At 40.4% G+C, this 12,092-nt stretch overlaps 1 protein-coding gene across 5 annotated transcripts in view; it reads left to right on the top strand.

The window, feature by feature from the left end:
- LOC109070058 overlaps nt 1–12,092 on the top strand; it is an 89,248-nt gene that overhangs the window by 40,738 nt on the left and 36,418 nt on the right. For 2 of the 5 annotated variants that reach the window (XM_042727833.1, XM_042727834.1), the window contains 6 exons: nt 289–486; nt 670–1,617; nt 2,702–5,807; nt 9,166–9,342; nt 9,424–9,547; nt 10,213–10,306. In XM_042727833.1, the coding sequence (XP_042583767.1) occupies nt 2,939–5,807; nt 9,166–9,342; nt 9,424–9,547; nt 10,213–10,306 (3,264 nt within the window). In that variant the 5' untranslated portion in view covers nt 289–486; nt 670–1,617; nt 2,702–2,938. The remainder of the gene's footprint in view (nt 1–288; nt 487–669; nt 1,618–2,701; nt 5,808–9,165; nt 9,343–9,423; nt 9,548–10,212; nt 10,307–12,092) is intronic. The other 3 variants (XM_042727830.1, XM_042727832.1, XM_042727831.1) reach the window with 2 other exon arrangements.

A 12,092-nucleotide genomic window follows, 5' to 3' on the forward strand; every position in this document is an offset into this window, starting at 1 on the left:
ACTTGGTCTAGGTTTTGACAGACAACACCAGGCTTGGGTGATTCACTTCCTGAGAGTGTGACTATCAGTGTGCCTGTGCTGGACTTAATACCATCTTACTAGTTTGATTGGGCAGTACATTGCATTTCATGTAGGATGTAGGATGATCCATAGCCTAACTGAGGTCATCGTGAATTCTCATCGTTCATATTAAAAACAAAAAATGTTGTATTTATGTCAATACTGTTGAGATATAGTTGTGAAGAAAGTTTTTGTGCTTGCTCTGATTATATGTATGTCTCTCTACAGGACTCTAAATCTCTGGACAACTGCATTCAGAGCACGCTCTCCGCTCTCTACCCTCCATTTGAAGCCACTGCGGCCACCGTGCTATGCCAGGTGTTAGACGTGGTAGAGACGAAATACCGTGGAGACGGACTACGCTACATCATTGACTTCCTGGTGCCCGCTAAACACATCCTACAGAGCATCCAACAGGATGCATGCGTGAGTATCAAAGTTCTCTTTTTATTTATTTATTTGTTCATTTATTCATTATTATTTCTTATATATGTTATGTTTTTATTATATCAGAAATAAAAAGTGAAGAAATGAATAAATCTATACTAATGCAAACCCCAAATCTAGCCTGATAAAATTCATAGACATGCATTCACTTGTATTCAACAGGATACATCTGTGACACATTTCCCTTTCATTCTTTTCAATTCTCTTACTCATTGCTTAACTCATTTTGTCATTTATCTTAGTGTAACATTCACGACCATATTGTGTTCATGATTTCTCGTTCGGCCTCTAGTTGTGTTTTGTCATGTCCTATTCTGTCTGTCATGTTTTGTTAGCTGAGCCCCTACTCATCATTAGTCATCATGAGGGTGTACCCAGAACACCCACATGTGCATGTTAAAACAAAAGGCATGGCAAGCCTGTTGGCCTGAATGTTTGTGTTAGTGCTTCTTGTTTTGGTTATTTGAGAAGAAGCCCCCAGAAGTCCTATCAACGCTGCAGAGCGCTGGGATTTTTCCCAGCCAGATCAGTACAGATACACACACTCACATGCTCTGCACAGCTGTCTACACACACATGTTCTTTACACTCGACTTCAGCTGCTGGTCCCTCAGTTACAGTTTTCTTTGTGATGCCCCCATATGCTACACACACAGCATACTTGATTCCAAGTGACAAGGAGAGGACAGAAAATGATGGATAGATGGGGATCTGGAGATAACAAAAGCCGGGCTTCATTTTCTTCTGTATTTGTTTGGAAAAAAGGGAAAAATAAAGTAAAAAAAAAAAAGAAAAGAAATTCCCATCACCCCTTCTCTGCACACATACTCTAAGGAGTATCTGTGATGTTTCATGAGCTGAAAGCCAGCACCAGGGGACAGCTGGAATGGTTCCAGTGTGCACCTGAAAAAAGACCCTTTAATAGAACCCCTACCGTTTTATTTATACCCCCTTTTATGGTCTCAGTTTTTGTAGTTTGTGTGTGCATGTGTGTGTCCATGTGCATTTATGCCCTCGTGAACCCTGTGGGAACAGCGGCTGCTTGCTGCACCTGGGGTCAGTGGAGTATCTCCAGGTCTCTTCCTCCATGGTGGGGGCTGCCTCTTCAAGGTGAATGAAGATATAATAATGGGAAACAGAAGCTTAAAATGAGAGGTCTGTGAATAAAAAGCCCTTTCACCCCCCTTACGTTCGGCACAAGGACACCCAACCCTCCTTCCTCCCTTGCCCCGCTCTGCTTTTCAAAGGAAACGGGTCATTTTCAGCCTACCCTAGTCAACTTAAGCAGAATATTCATTTCATCTCTGAGATATCCGAAAGCACGTTTGCATCAAGTTACATAGAGAGGGTCAGTATTACAGTCTGTGACATGACTGTCAAGGCATATAGGAAGAAACCCAATGAATTATGCAGTTGTTTCAGGACTCCAAGTCTATTTCTAATTCTTTAGTTTCCCAGTACACTTCCGTTGTAGTAAACTTTCCAAGCAGAATTCATTCAAATGAATGAAACAGGGTACAGATTGACTACAGGGCTCGCTCGCTTGCTCTCTGAAATTGAGTTTAATAAAGAGGCTTATTGTGCAAACTGTCTCATTGAATCATCTAGAAGCATCCGGATTTAGCAAGAAAGAATCTCTCATAATCCCTGTCCACTTTAAGTCCCTGTGATCTTATCTTTATTATTCCCTGTGCTGTGTTAATAAAATGGCATGGTATATGCCATGGCAAATGTGGCAGAATGTTGCATTAATTTAATTTATTGGATATATTATACTTTTTGTAATGCATATTTTTCCTTAAAATCCCCATTGAGCAAGCCAAAGTCAACTGTGGCAATTGGTTGTTACCAGTAGTTTCCCATGAGAGACAAGCCTGTTATCTTATATCACTTTGTTCACTTAGAATGGGAAACATAGAAAACATAAATAACCACCATGTCTTATCTTTGTTTTAAAGGCCTGAAAAAATATATGTGCCAAATATAATATATCAGCATGACCAACCGACAGAAACAACCCTCCAACTAACCTCTGCTAGATTTTTTTTAATAAAAATAAATAAAAAAAAATTTGGAATGTATTTTTTAAGATAACTGAAATCTGTCCAGCAAGTCTTTCTATGTAATTTATCAACAGTTAAATTAACAATTATTGATGGCCTTACTGATTATTCCCTCTCTATTTTCTCTGCAGTTCCCATACTGTGGTTTCCTGTTTCGTCATGAGGGCTGGCCGCTGTGTGTCCATGAGAAGATCATAATTCAGCTCTCATCTTTGGACTGGCGTGTGTTACGGCCCAACGACTTCTACTTACAGGTGACTCCATCGCCTAAAAGCCCCCCACGCATCACGGTGAAGTGTCTGGCAGCTAGCGGGCAGCATGTGGAGGAGCTGGATGTGCCAGAGCTAGCATACACCTCTCTATTTACCATGGATTGGCTGGACTCCATCAACCGGGAGAGGAGTGTGGTCAGAAAAGCCGCCCTGGAACACTGTCTTTTATCAGCGGATAATGATATTTTTAGGGTACCGTGGGAGGATATTGTTCACCCGGAGTTTATCAGCAGACCCCCCAAAGTTACAGAAGAAGCTGCAAGTAGAGGGGTGGCCAAGGAAGTTGCCAACATAGAGGAAAGGGACTTGGACGTAGATATAGAAGACAACCCTGAGGACATACAATGTAGGATTTTTATTGACACTTCCACGGACCAGTCGGGGGAGATGGACTGTCAGAGCAAGGGGGTTAAGCTCCTCCCTGCTCTCAGTGAGATCAGTAAAGATAGCAGTGGACGGAGCTCTAGCAGCACGGCAGAGGATTCGGAGGGAGAGTATGTGGAGCTAGCTGATATCTCCTTACCACGCTTTTCCCCACAGAAGGGCTCTCTCACTCAAGCCATTAGCATGAACTACAGAAATGTACATAAACCACAGACTGCGGCTTCTACTCAGCCTAAAGCCAATCCAGAGCAGAGTCTTTTGAAGAATGGTGCATGCTCACAGAGCATGGTGTGCACCATGCTGATTGAGGAAAACCTGAGTGATACCTACCAGCCTGTGATTTTAACCCCAACTGCTCTTGCAGAGGCAGAGAGTCAACTACAGCAGGTGGATGGGTCTGAGCGCACCTGTGCTGCAGGTACAGCCTCCTGTTACAGTGTGTCTGAGCATGAGTCTGAGAGAGAGATTGTGTCTCAAAACTCTGACTGTGATACTGCTCCACTTCCGGATATTTCAACACGTAACATATCACAAACAGACTGTGAACCAGTCAACACATCACAACTTGTCAACGAGCCAGTGGCAACACCACAATCAGATATTAAGCCAGTAAGAACATCTCAGCAAGAAAACCATCTAGTGAGCACATCACAGCTAGACAATGAGCCAGTCAAGACATCACATCCAGACGTTGAGCCAGTAAACATAGGTCAGCTAGACAACAGTCTAGCTAGCACATCACAATCAGACGGCATGTCACCACTAGTCAATATACCAGTCAAGACTTTACAACCAGACGTTGAACCAGTAAGCATATCTCAACCAGACCTTAAACCACTAAACATATCTCAACTTGACAGCAAACTAGTCAACACATCACAACCAGACAGAAAACCAGTCAGCACATCACAACTAGTCAGTGAGACAGTCAAGACGTCACAACCAGACCATAAACTAGTAAGCATATCTCAACTAGACAGCAAACTAGTTAGCACATCCAAACTAGACAACAACAAAGACGGTTTATCTCAACTAGACAGAAAACCAGTTAACACATTAGAACTAGACAATGAGCCAATCGAGACATCACAAATGGACATGAGCAAATCTCAGTTAGACAACAAACTAGTCAGCACATCACAATCAGAGAGCAAACCAGTCAACACTTCACAACTAGACAATGAGCCAATCAACACATCACACCCAGACATCAAAGCAATCAGCACATCTCAGCTAGACAACAGTCTAGTCAGCACATCACAACCAGATAACCAACTATTCCACACATCACAACTAGAATGTGAACTAGTTAGTATATCTTTACCAGAAAGCAAACCACTCATTGCATCACATCTGTACAGCATGCCACGAAGTACATCACAAACAGACAGCGAAACAGTTCATGTGGAGCAACAAGACAGCGACATAACTAGTATATCACAACCAGAGAATGAAATGTTATCTGGTACTTTAGAGAGGGAAAACTCAGATCAACTTTCTCCGGCTAAAATTGAACTTGTTGTGTTCGATCCTGCTGCAGAAGCAGAAGTCGTATCTGATTCTGACCAGGTCCGAGGTGATCATGGCCTGGAAGGCTGTTGGGATTTTCAGAATTGCAAAGTGTTGGTTTCTGAGCCTCTAACTGTCAGTGTGTCCTTACAAAAACAGACTGAGCAAACAGAGCACAGCTCATGTCAGATACACAAACACATCCAAACACCACCTGAGCAAGTGCATGATCTTTTTGCCACAAAAGAAGACCATCAAGCATTCAGTAAAGGTAGCCATGACAAGAATGAATCTGATGGTGATTATAGTTTGTGTGCGGAGGAAGAAAGTGGGCCTGTTTCGGCTGCTATGCAAAGCGAACAGGTAGCTTTGGCGTCTGTCACCACGGCGCCTGAGGAGGATCCGGTTATGCTCCTTTCACAGGGTCAGGTGAGGACAGAGTCCTGCAAGCACAGAAACAACAAAACTGAGGTGGAACTCCAGACAAAAGAAGCACATGCAGAAAGAGAACTAGTTGGAAATTTACATTGTAAGGAGGAAGAAACAGTAGAAAAGAAAAGCATTGGAGTGACAGAAAGCAAAACAGAGAATGATATAGTTGCAGTTTGTAAGGCAGAGGAAGTTGAGACTGCTCAAACAGGTCTGGTAGATGCCACACCCAAGTCTGATTCCAATGTTCAAGTTCAGGAGGAGGGCAGCTCCTCTCTAGGAACAGATGAGAAGAAACAAACTGATGTTGAAGAGAAAGGGGTGGAGGAAGAGGAGACCGAGGGCATTGCTGTGAGTGAGCAAGAGGCCATAGTGACCAGCTATTCTGAAAATAGAGTCCAGTCAGCATGCAATCAAGTCCTTGATCCAGACGCAGATGTGCTCGACACAAATGGACACATGCTCACTCAGGACACACCTACCTCCAAAGGAGAAGGGCAAAATACAAAGGAGGAGGAGGAGAGAAAGGGGGAAAATGAGGAGAAGCAAGAGAATGAGGTTACTTCCTCTGCGAATGGCTCTCCAGCAGGGCATCAGCAACAAACAGACATGGAGACCCGTTACCATCAGCAGGAAGAGCAAGGTAGAGTCATCTTTACCAAAGTCCATCCCGCTCACCTTTACTTTATCCACATGCTTTCTCCTCCCACTCTTTCCCCTCCATTTCCCCTTTTACCTCCATCCCTGTTTCTTCATCTTAACAGATGCATCTAAGCTTGCATCTGCTTCAGATGCATCTAAAGACTTCCTTTGCTGATGAAGAAGGACCTGCTTCTCTTCCTTCTCTTTTTATTTATCCACTCCATTCATAACCTGCTTTCACAGCTTTATCTTCTTCCTAACATTTTATCAGTATATTTTAATGTTGATCATTATAATCCCCTCTTTTATTCACTTTTAGCTCATTTAATGGTGTTTCACGCATGAATTGTGTTCAAATTCGCAAAGCGTCTCTGTGGTTTGCAGCAGTTGTTCTCTATGAGTCATTTTTTTCATCATTCATCCATTGCCATGTCCACCTAGTATATTTACTCTAGATTAGCAGACTAGCTTTGGCGTTTCGACATTCAGCCCTCTGACAAGTTATAAATGGCTCTCAAATGGCCCGTGCAATGGCCTGATAGAGCTTCTTTTCTCTTTAGGCTGAAAGAAAAGCGTGGGAGGCTCTGGTTTTACTTAGACTGGGCGCTTTACAAGGACTGGCTTCGTAGCAGGTCATATTCCGGCCTCTAGACAGTTTGTTTTCAAATTTAGACACATTAATTCCACTGAACACCGTCCAAGATAGATGCCGATTCACATCTGAACTGCTAAAGGAAACAGCTGAAGAGAAGCCTGGGTCATGTGCAGGATTTCTGCTTTGTGTAATTTAGTAACTCAATCCTGATTTCGTTTAGATTAAGCTATTTTTAGACATTTGTTGAGCAGAGTGTTTTTGTGTGATCAGGAGCTGCTTGTCTGCCCATACATAATGAATTTTATCTGCTATTTATGATGCCCCTTTCACGAATAGCAAGTTTGTTTCCACAACTTATTTTTTTTTTTCCAAATTTTAAGTAAAACAAGGCTATGTTGTACTAATTAGTTCCCACAATATATTAAAGTGTATTATTTAAGTAGTACAACAAATGATCAAGTTGTGGGAGTGAATGTTTAATACATGACCACAACAATATTTTTTCATGTCCAGGGCACCATAGTTTTTTAATTAGAGTTTCTGAAGATGGTTGCTGTCATTGTCCCACCTCCTCTTCCTCTTCATCCAGAGGATTTGGTTTGCTAGGATGTGCTCACCTGGCTCAGGTGTGCTACAGGTGTGAAGAAAGATATATGAGATAAGGTGAGGTGGGTGGGCCTGAACACAATCCCTGCTGTGGGACCTCTGAAACTGCAGGGGGTGAGTGGAGGGGGATGTTTAAGTGTGTGTGTTTGAGGGTTATAGATGGAGTGTTTAAATAATGGAGAATGGGTGGGGGTTACACAGCTTTGAAGACGAACAGCAGAAAGAAGTAATGATGGTGTGTTTGTTGTGGTAGTTTGACTATGATAGATCTGATTCTTTCTCTCTTAGTGGGTGGTTCACAAACCCTAAACATTTTTTCAGTTTTAGTACAGCGGTGTGTCTATACACACAAAGAAGTAAGCTTATCTACTATTTTTTCATTCATTCTTGTCATCATGCATCAATTTTTCAGAGGATTTCAGGTGTTATTTCTTTTAACCCACTGTTTCAAGTGAATAGGATTTACAAAAATTCAGTGTCAGTAGTTTGCTGGGAATTTAGCTTGTGTATTTTTAGTTCTGAAAGGAAAATTATCTTTGGACAGTGCTTCTCTAAGATCTATAAAACCTCTTGAAAAGCACTACAGACTTTAATGAGAATCCAGTCTGTGAAAAAGAGTGCTGATGAGCTGGGCAGATGGAACATGCACACACATACTTTACAAACTGACTAAAGAACTAGATAGCTTGAATAAGATCCATAAAACTTCCCAAAGTGAGCAATGTTTGATTTGTGACTTCTTATCCAGACCATGCATTAACTGATGTGTGATCTTTACAACAGACACATGTCCACACATTCATTGGGCAGCATATAATTGCAGTCATTCTATTACAATAAAAATAATGAATGTGTCTGGCGTATGGAAATATATTCAGTATAAATAGCATCATTTAGAGTTGTCCCTAATGGTCTGACTATTCAGTGTCTATAGCCACATCAGAAAGAAAAGAAAATCAGATAGAAAGAAAATATAATTGCATGAAGAATAAAGGCTGAGGACATGGCCCATGGCCAGACTGAACTCCAGACTGTGGTGAGAGAGTGTGAAGCCAAGACCCTCTCTGCTCTGCCCTGTCTAGGGCAGCACTTAGCTCCTCAGGGGGCTCATACGCTCGACTTCCTCAATGTGGGCATTCTCTGGTGAGGAGGATGTTGGGTAGACAAGGAGACAAAGTGGGGGTAAAAAGTGGATTTTTTTTCTTAGTTGTCAAATTTCTTGTAGCTTTTACCTAACTTAAGAAGTACATTCCATCATGTTTAGATTTCCTTCCTCAGAAACTCACTTCAGCTGTTCTAGCTCAAATCCCTTCTGAAATATAGCTCAGCCAGATTATGCTTCAGAGCAATTTATACTTGTTTTCCTTGTCCTTGTGCAAGCTGTTTAACGACTTCTGGAATTCCCAGGACTCCATCTCATCTGTTTTTGATCTCAGTATCTATTTTCTGCACAGCAGCAGCAGTGCGTGGCAGTGTAGCGAAGCAAAACTTTAGTTTTATGACTGTAAGAAGCTGATCTCTATTTATCTCTCAGTCCTATCATGCTGTCAGGTATATGGAGCAGAGATCCAAGCTGCCCTATGGGTCGATGCACAGGATGAAACCTGGAATGCTTAAAATTAGCTGGTATGTTTGTGTGATTTGAAGGCTGAGTTGCATGATGGTACAGATTGGGCAAATGCTCACGCTCCATTCAACCATCTCTGCGTTGCTGTTTGTTAATAGAGGATTTAGAGAATGTGGATCTACTAGCTTTGTAAAGAGATCTGTCATGTGAAAAGACCTCAGTGTTTTCAGAGTCTGAATAGCTTTGTGTTTCATGTCCCAGAGATTTAGTTTTTTTTTTTTTTTAAGTTTACAGTCAAATATATTTATCAGTCTGCCATCCATAGGCTGTGCTGTATATCTTCAGCGAGTAAGTCTCAGTTAAATCTATTTTTGTTCCTAAGCAATCAAACATTGCAGTAAAGACTAACTCACATTGAACAAATCAATATATATTGAGTGATGTATTATTGTCTACGATGATAAAACAGATAGTAGATTGACTATAGTCAACACTTTAAACTGACTTGCAAAGGGTTTCTGTGTTTACATTTTAAGTGTGTTGTTTGTTTTGAAATTACCTATTTATTTATTTCTTTTTTATATATTCCAGCATCCAGTCAGGAAGTAGACAGCATTGTTTCCCACTTATCTGCTAAAACTAAAAGTGAAGACCCCTCAGCAGTTCCTTCGGCACTGCCTCGCTTCTCCCAGAAGACCCAGCCTGTCCAGAGTGAGGCTCATGACATCAATCCTGATGTCCTGAGCTCTGGAGTGCTCTGCCTGCCTGGTGAGGATCTTCTTTCAATGCTATTAATGTGGTCCTTCCATCAATTTGATCCAAAGGCTCATCTTTTAAAATAAATTTTAGGAACAAGAGATAAAACAGGCCATGCACTTGTGACAGTGACAATGAGAAACACTATCTGGTTGAATCCAAACTGCAATAGTGGAGAGCTGGTGCGGATCATGGTCTACTTCTTCAGTACGCTCAGGTAAACTACATTTCCACTACAAATCAACGCTCACACTGCCATTCAAAAGTTTGTAGTACAGTTAAAACAATAATATTGTGAAATATTACAGCAGAATTACTTTTCTAATTGTCATTTTTTCTAATAGAAAAATGAACTTTATTCTTGTGATGGCATAGCTGAATCGTCATCAGCAGCCATTGCTCTAGTCTTCTGTGTCACATGATACTTTATTCTGATATGCTAATTTGGTGCTCAAGAAACATTTCTTGTTATTATCAGTTTTGTGCTGCTTAATGTTTTTGTGGAGCTCATGATACATTTTTTTAGGAGGATTCTCTGATGAATAGAAATGTCAAAAGAACAGCATTTATTTGAAATAGAAATCTTTTGCTGCCATAAAAATTATTATTTTTTACTTGCACTTTTGATCAACCAAATGCATCCTTTTTGAATAGAAGTATTAATTTATTTTTAAAAAATAATAAAAAAAATTAATAAAATCTTACTGACCCCAGACTTTTAGTCTCACATCATTAGTGTATGTGTTTTCTCTGCAATGTATTAGACAACATCCTTTCTACTATTATCATCCTATGCAGTTTTTGTATTTAGATTAACACAATTGTATGAGTGATTTATTTACGCGTTCTTCATAAAACACGTGACCTTAATTTGTCACACAGGAAGGAAGTTAGTGCTTTGGGACTGACTGTCCTGGTGGATGCCCGCAGGTGTTCTCCTGTCCCCGCCCTCTTTAAATCCTTCAACATCCTCCAGGTAAAAACACCCTGACAGTATGATTTGTGATAATGCACACATATACAGTCTAGCATTCGTTCATAACCTCCAGAGAATCCTACACACAGAGAACTGTCACATACCGTTCACATCCTCAAGGCGTTTCTTTTCCCATACTTGCTTCAAAACAAAATGGAATGCAAACTTGCCTTGAATCCTGATATTTAACTTCAACCAGACATCTGCTACTCAGGAATTCAGAAGACAGCCTACTAAAGTAAAGCAAAGATTTGAGAAACATTTCCATAGACAGAATAAGTAATTTTTGGCTAAAAGAGGCAAATAAAAACGGCACATCATAAATATTTAACTGTGATTTACCAGCTGTGGAAATAAATAGTTGCATTTAGAAACAATTACACAATAGGACATACTCGCACGAGAGTAAGAGAGAGAGGGAGGTGAGTTTGGTTTTCCTTTGCTCATCTGGGATTGGTTATTTTACAGAATACACCATCTTATGACATGAAGAGCCTGGATTCTTGCTTGTCAGTAGTTGGTTCACTTAGATACAATCTCTGCTTAAATAAAGGTTAATCTTTTACAAGTGTAGTCTGGGCAGGGTGGCAGTAGAGAACACAATCGTATCCTGTGAGATTTCATTATATACATTTAGTTTGAGTGTTTATGAACAGTGGATGGCTCATCTCATCTGAGTGGCCTTAGACTGTAAAGAATTGTCAAGTGAACTGATTGAATCACCACAGCAGTCATTTACATGAGGGATGGGAAGAAACCCATAAATAATCCCTCAGAGATACTGCAGGAACTTGATTCCTGAGCACATTTAATGGAAGTCACTGTAGAGTTTGTGCCATGGACCTGAATGCAGCTTAATGCTGCTTTCATCTCCTGCCAGCAACCTGCCCCACTCTAAAAGATTGAGGATGTGCCAATGCTGACTTCACCATTTAGACTTCCTGAGTGAGATAGAGAGCGATAAGCATGAGCAATATAAAAGTAAAATTGAGAATGTTTTTAATGACAATGTTGTTTTAAATAGCACTGGGCCTCTATAAGAGGTTTTCATTGTCTCTACTCATTTGAGCTGAAGCACAGCTGCAGAAATCCCCCATGTGACCTTTCCAACATTTATTTTTACTCTTTTCTTTGATCTTTTATCTGTGTCTGTAATCCATGATGGACAAGCATACAAGTTCTGTCTTGTGAGAAAGAATGTTTTTGAGATTCTTGATGATATGCTGCTAAACTATGTGAACGTCACATGTTGGAGCACCCTTCAGTGCATTCAGATGAGATCTGTCTGAATGAATGCAGTAGCTCAGTGACCGGTCCTCAGGGAACTAACACGGTCTCTCCTTCCTCCACTGATACTATCGTCTTATTATAGATGTCCTTCTCAGCTGACAATTGCACTTTTCCCTTTAGGCCTCTGTGTTCAAATAGATAAGTTTGATTAATGGCCAACCAAGGAATTGATTTTCTTTTGCTGATTTGGCAAAAATATAGTAATGTTTTGGTTAGAAGACACTTTTGATTTGCATTTTGGATCGGAGATTCATCAAGATTATAAATTTGTCATCCCATTTCACCTGGTTTACACTACCATTGAAAGGTTCAGGCTGGGTAAATTTTTAAATGTTTTTTATGCTCACCAGTGCTGCATTTATTTGATCAAAAATACAGCAAGAATTCTTTTTTTATGATATAATATTATATTTACAATATACAATTTTTTCAATAATTTAAATATATGAAACTTCTTTCTGTTTCAATACTCAGTTTATTTATTGATTTTCAGCAG

Source organism: Cyprinus carpio, chromosome B7 (assembly GCF_018340385.1).
Source record: "Cyprinus carpio isolate SPL01 chromosome B7, ASM1834038v1, whole genome shotgun sequence".
Lineage (NCBI taxonomy): Eukaryota > Metazoa > Chordata > Actinopteri > Cypriniformes > Cyprinidae > Cyprinus > Cyprinus carpio.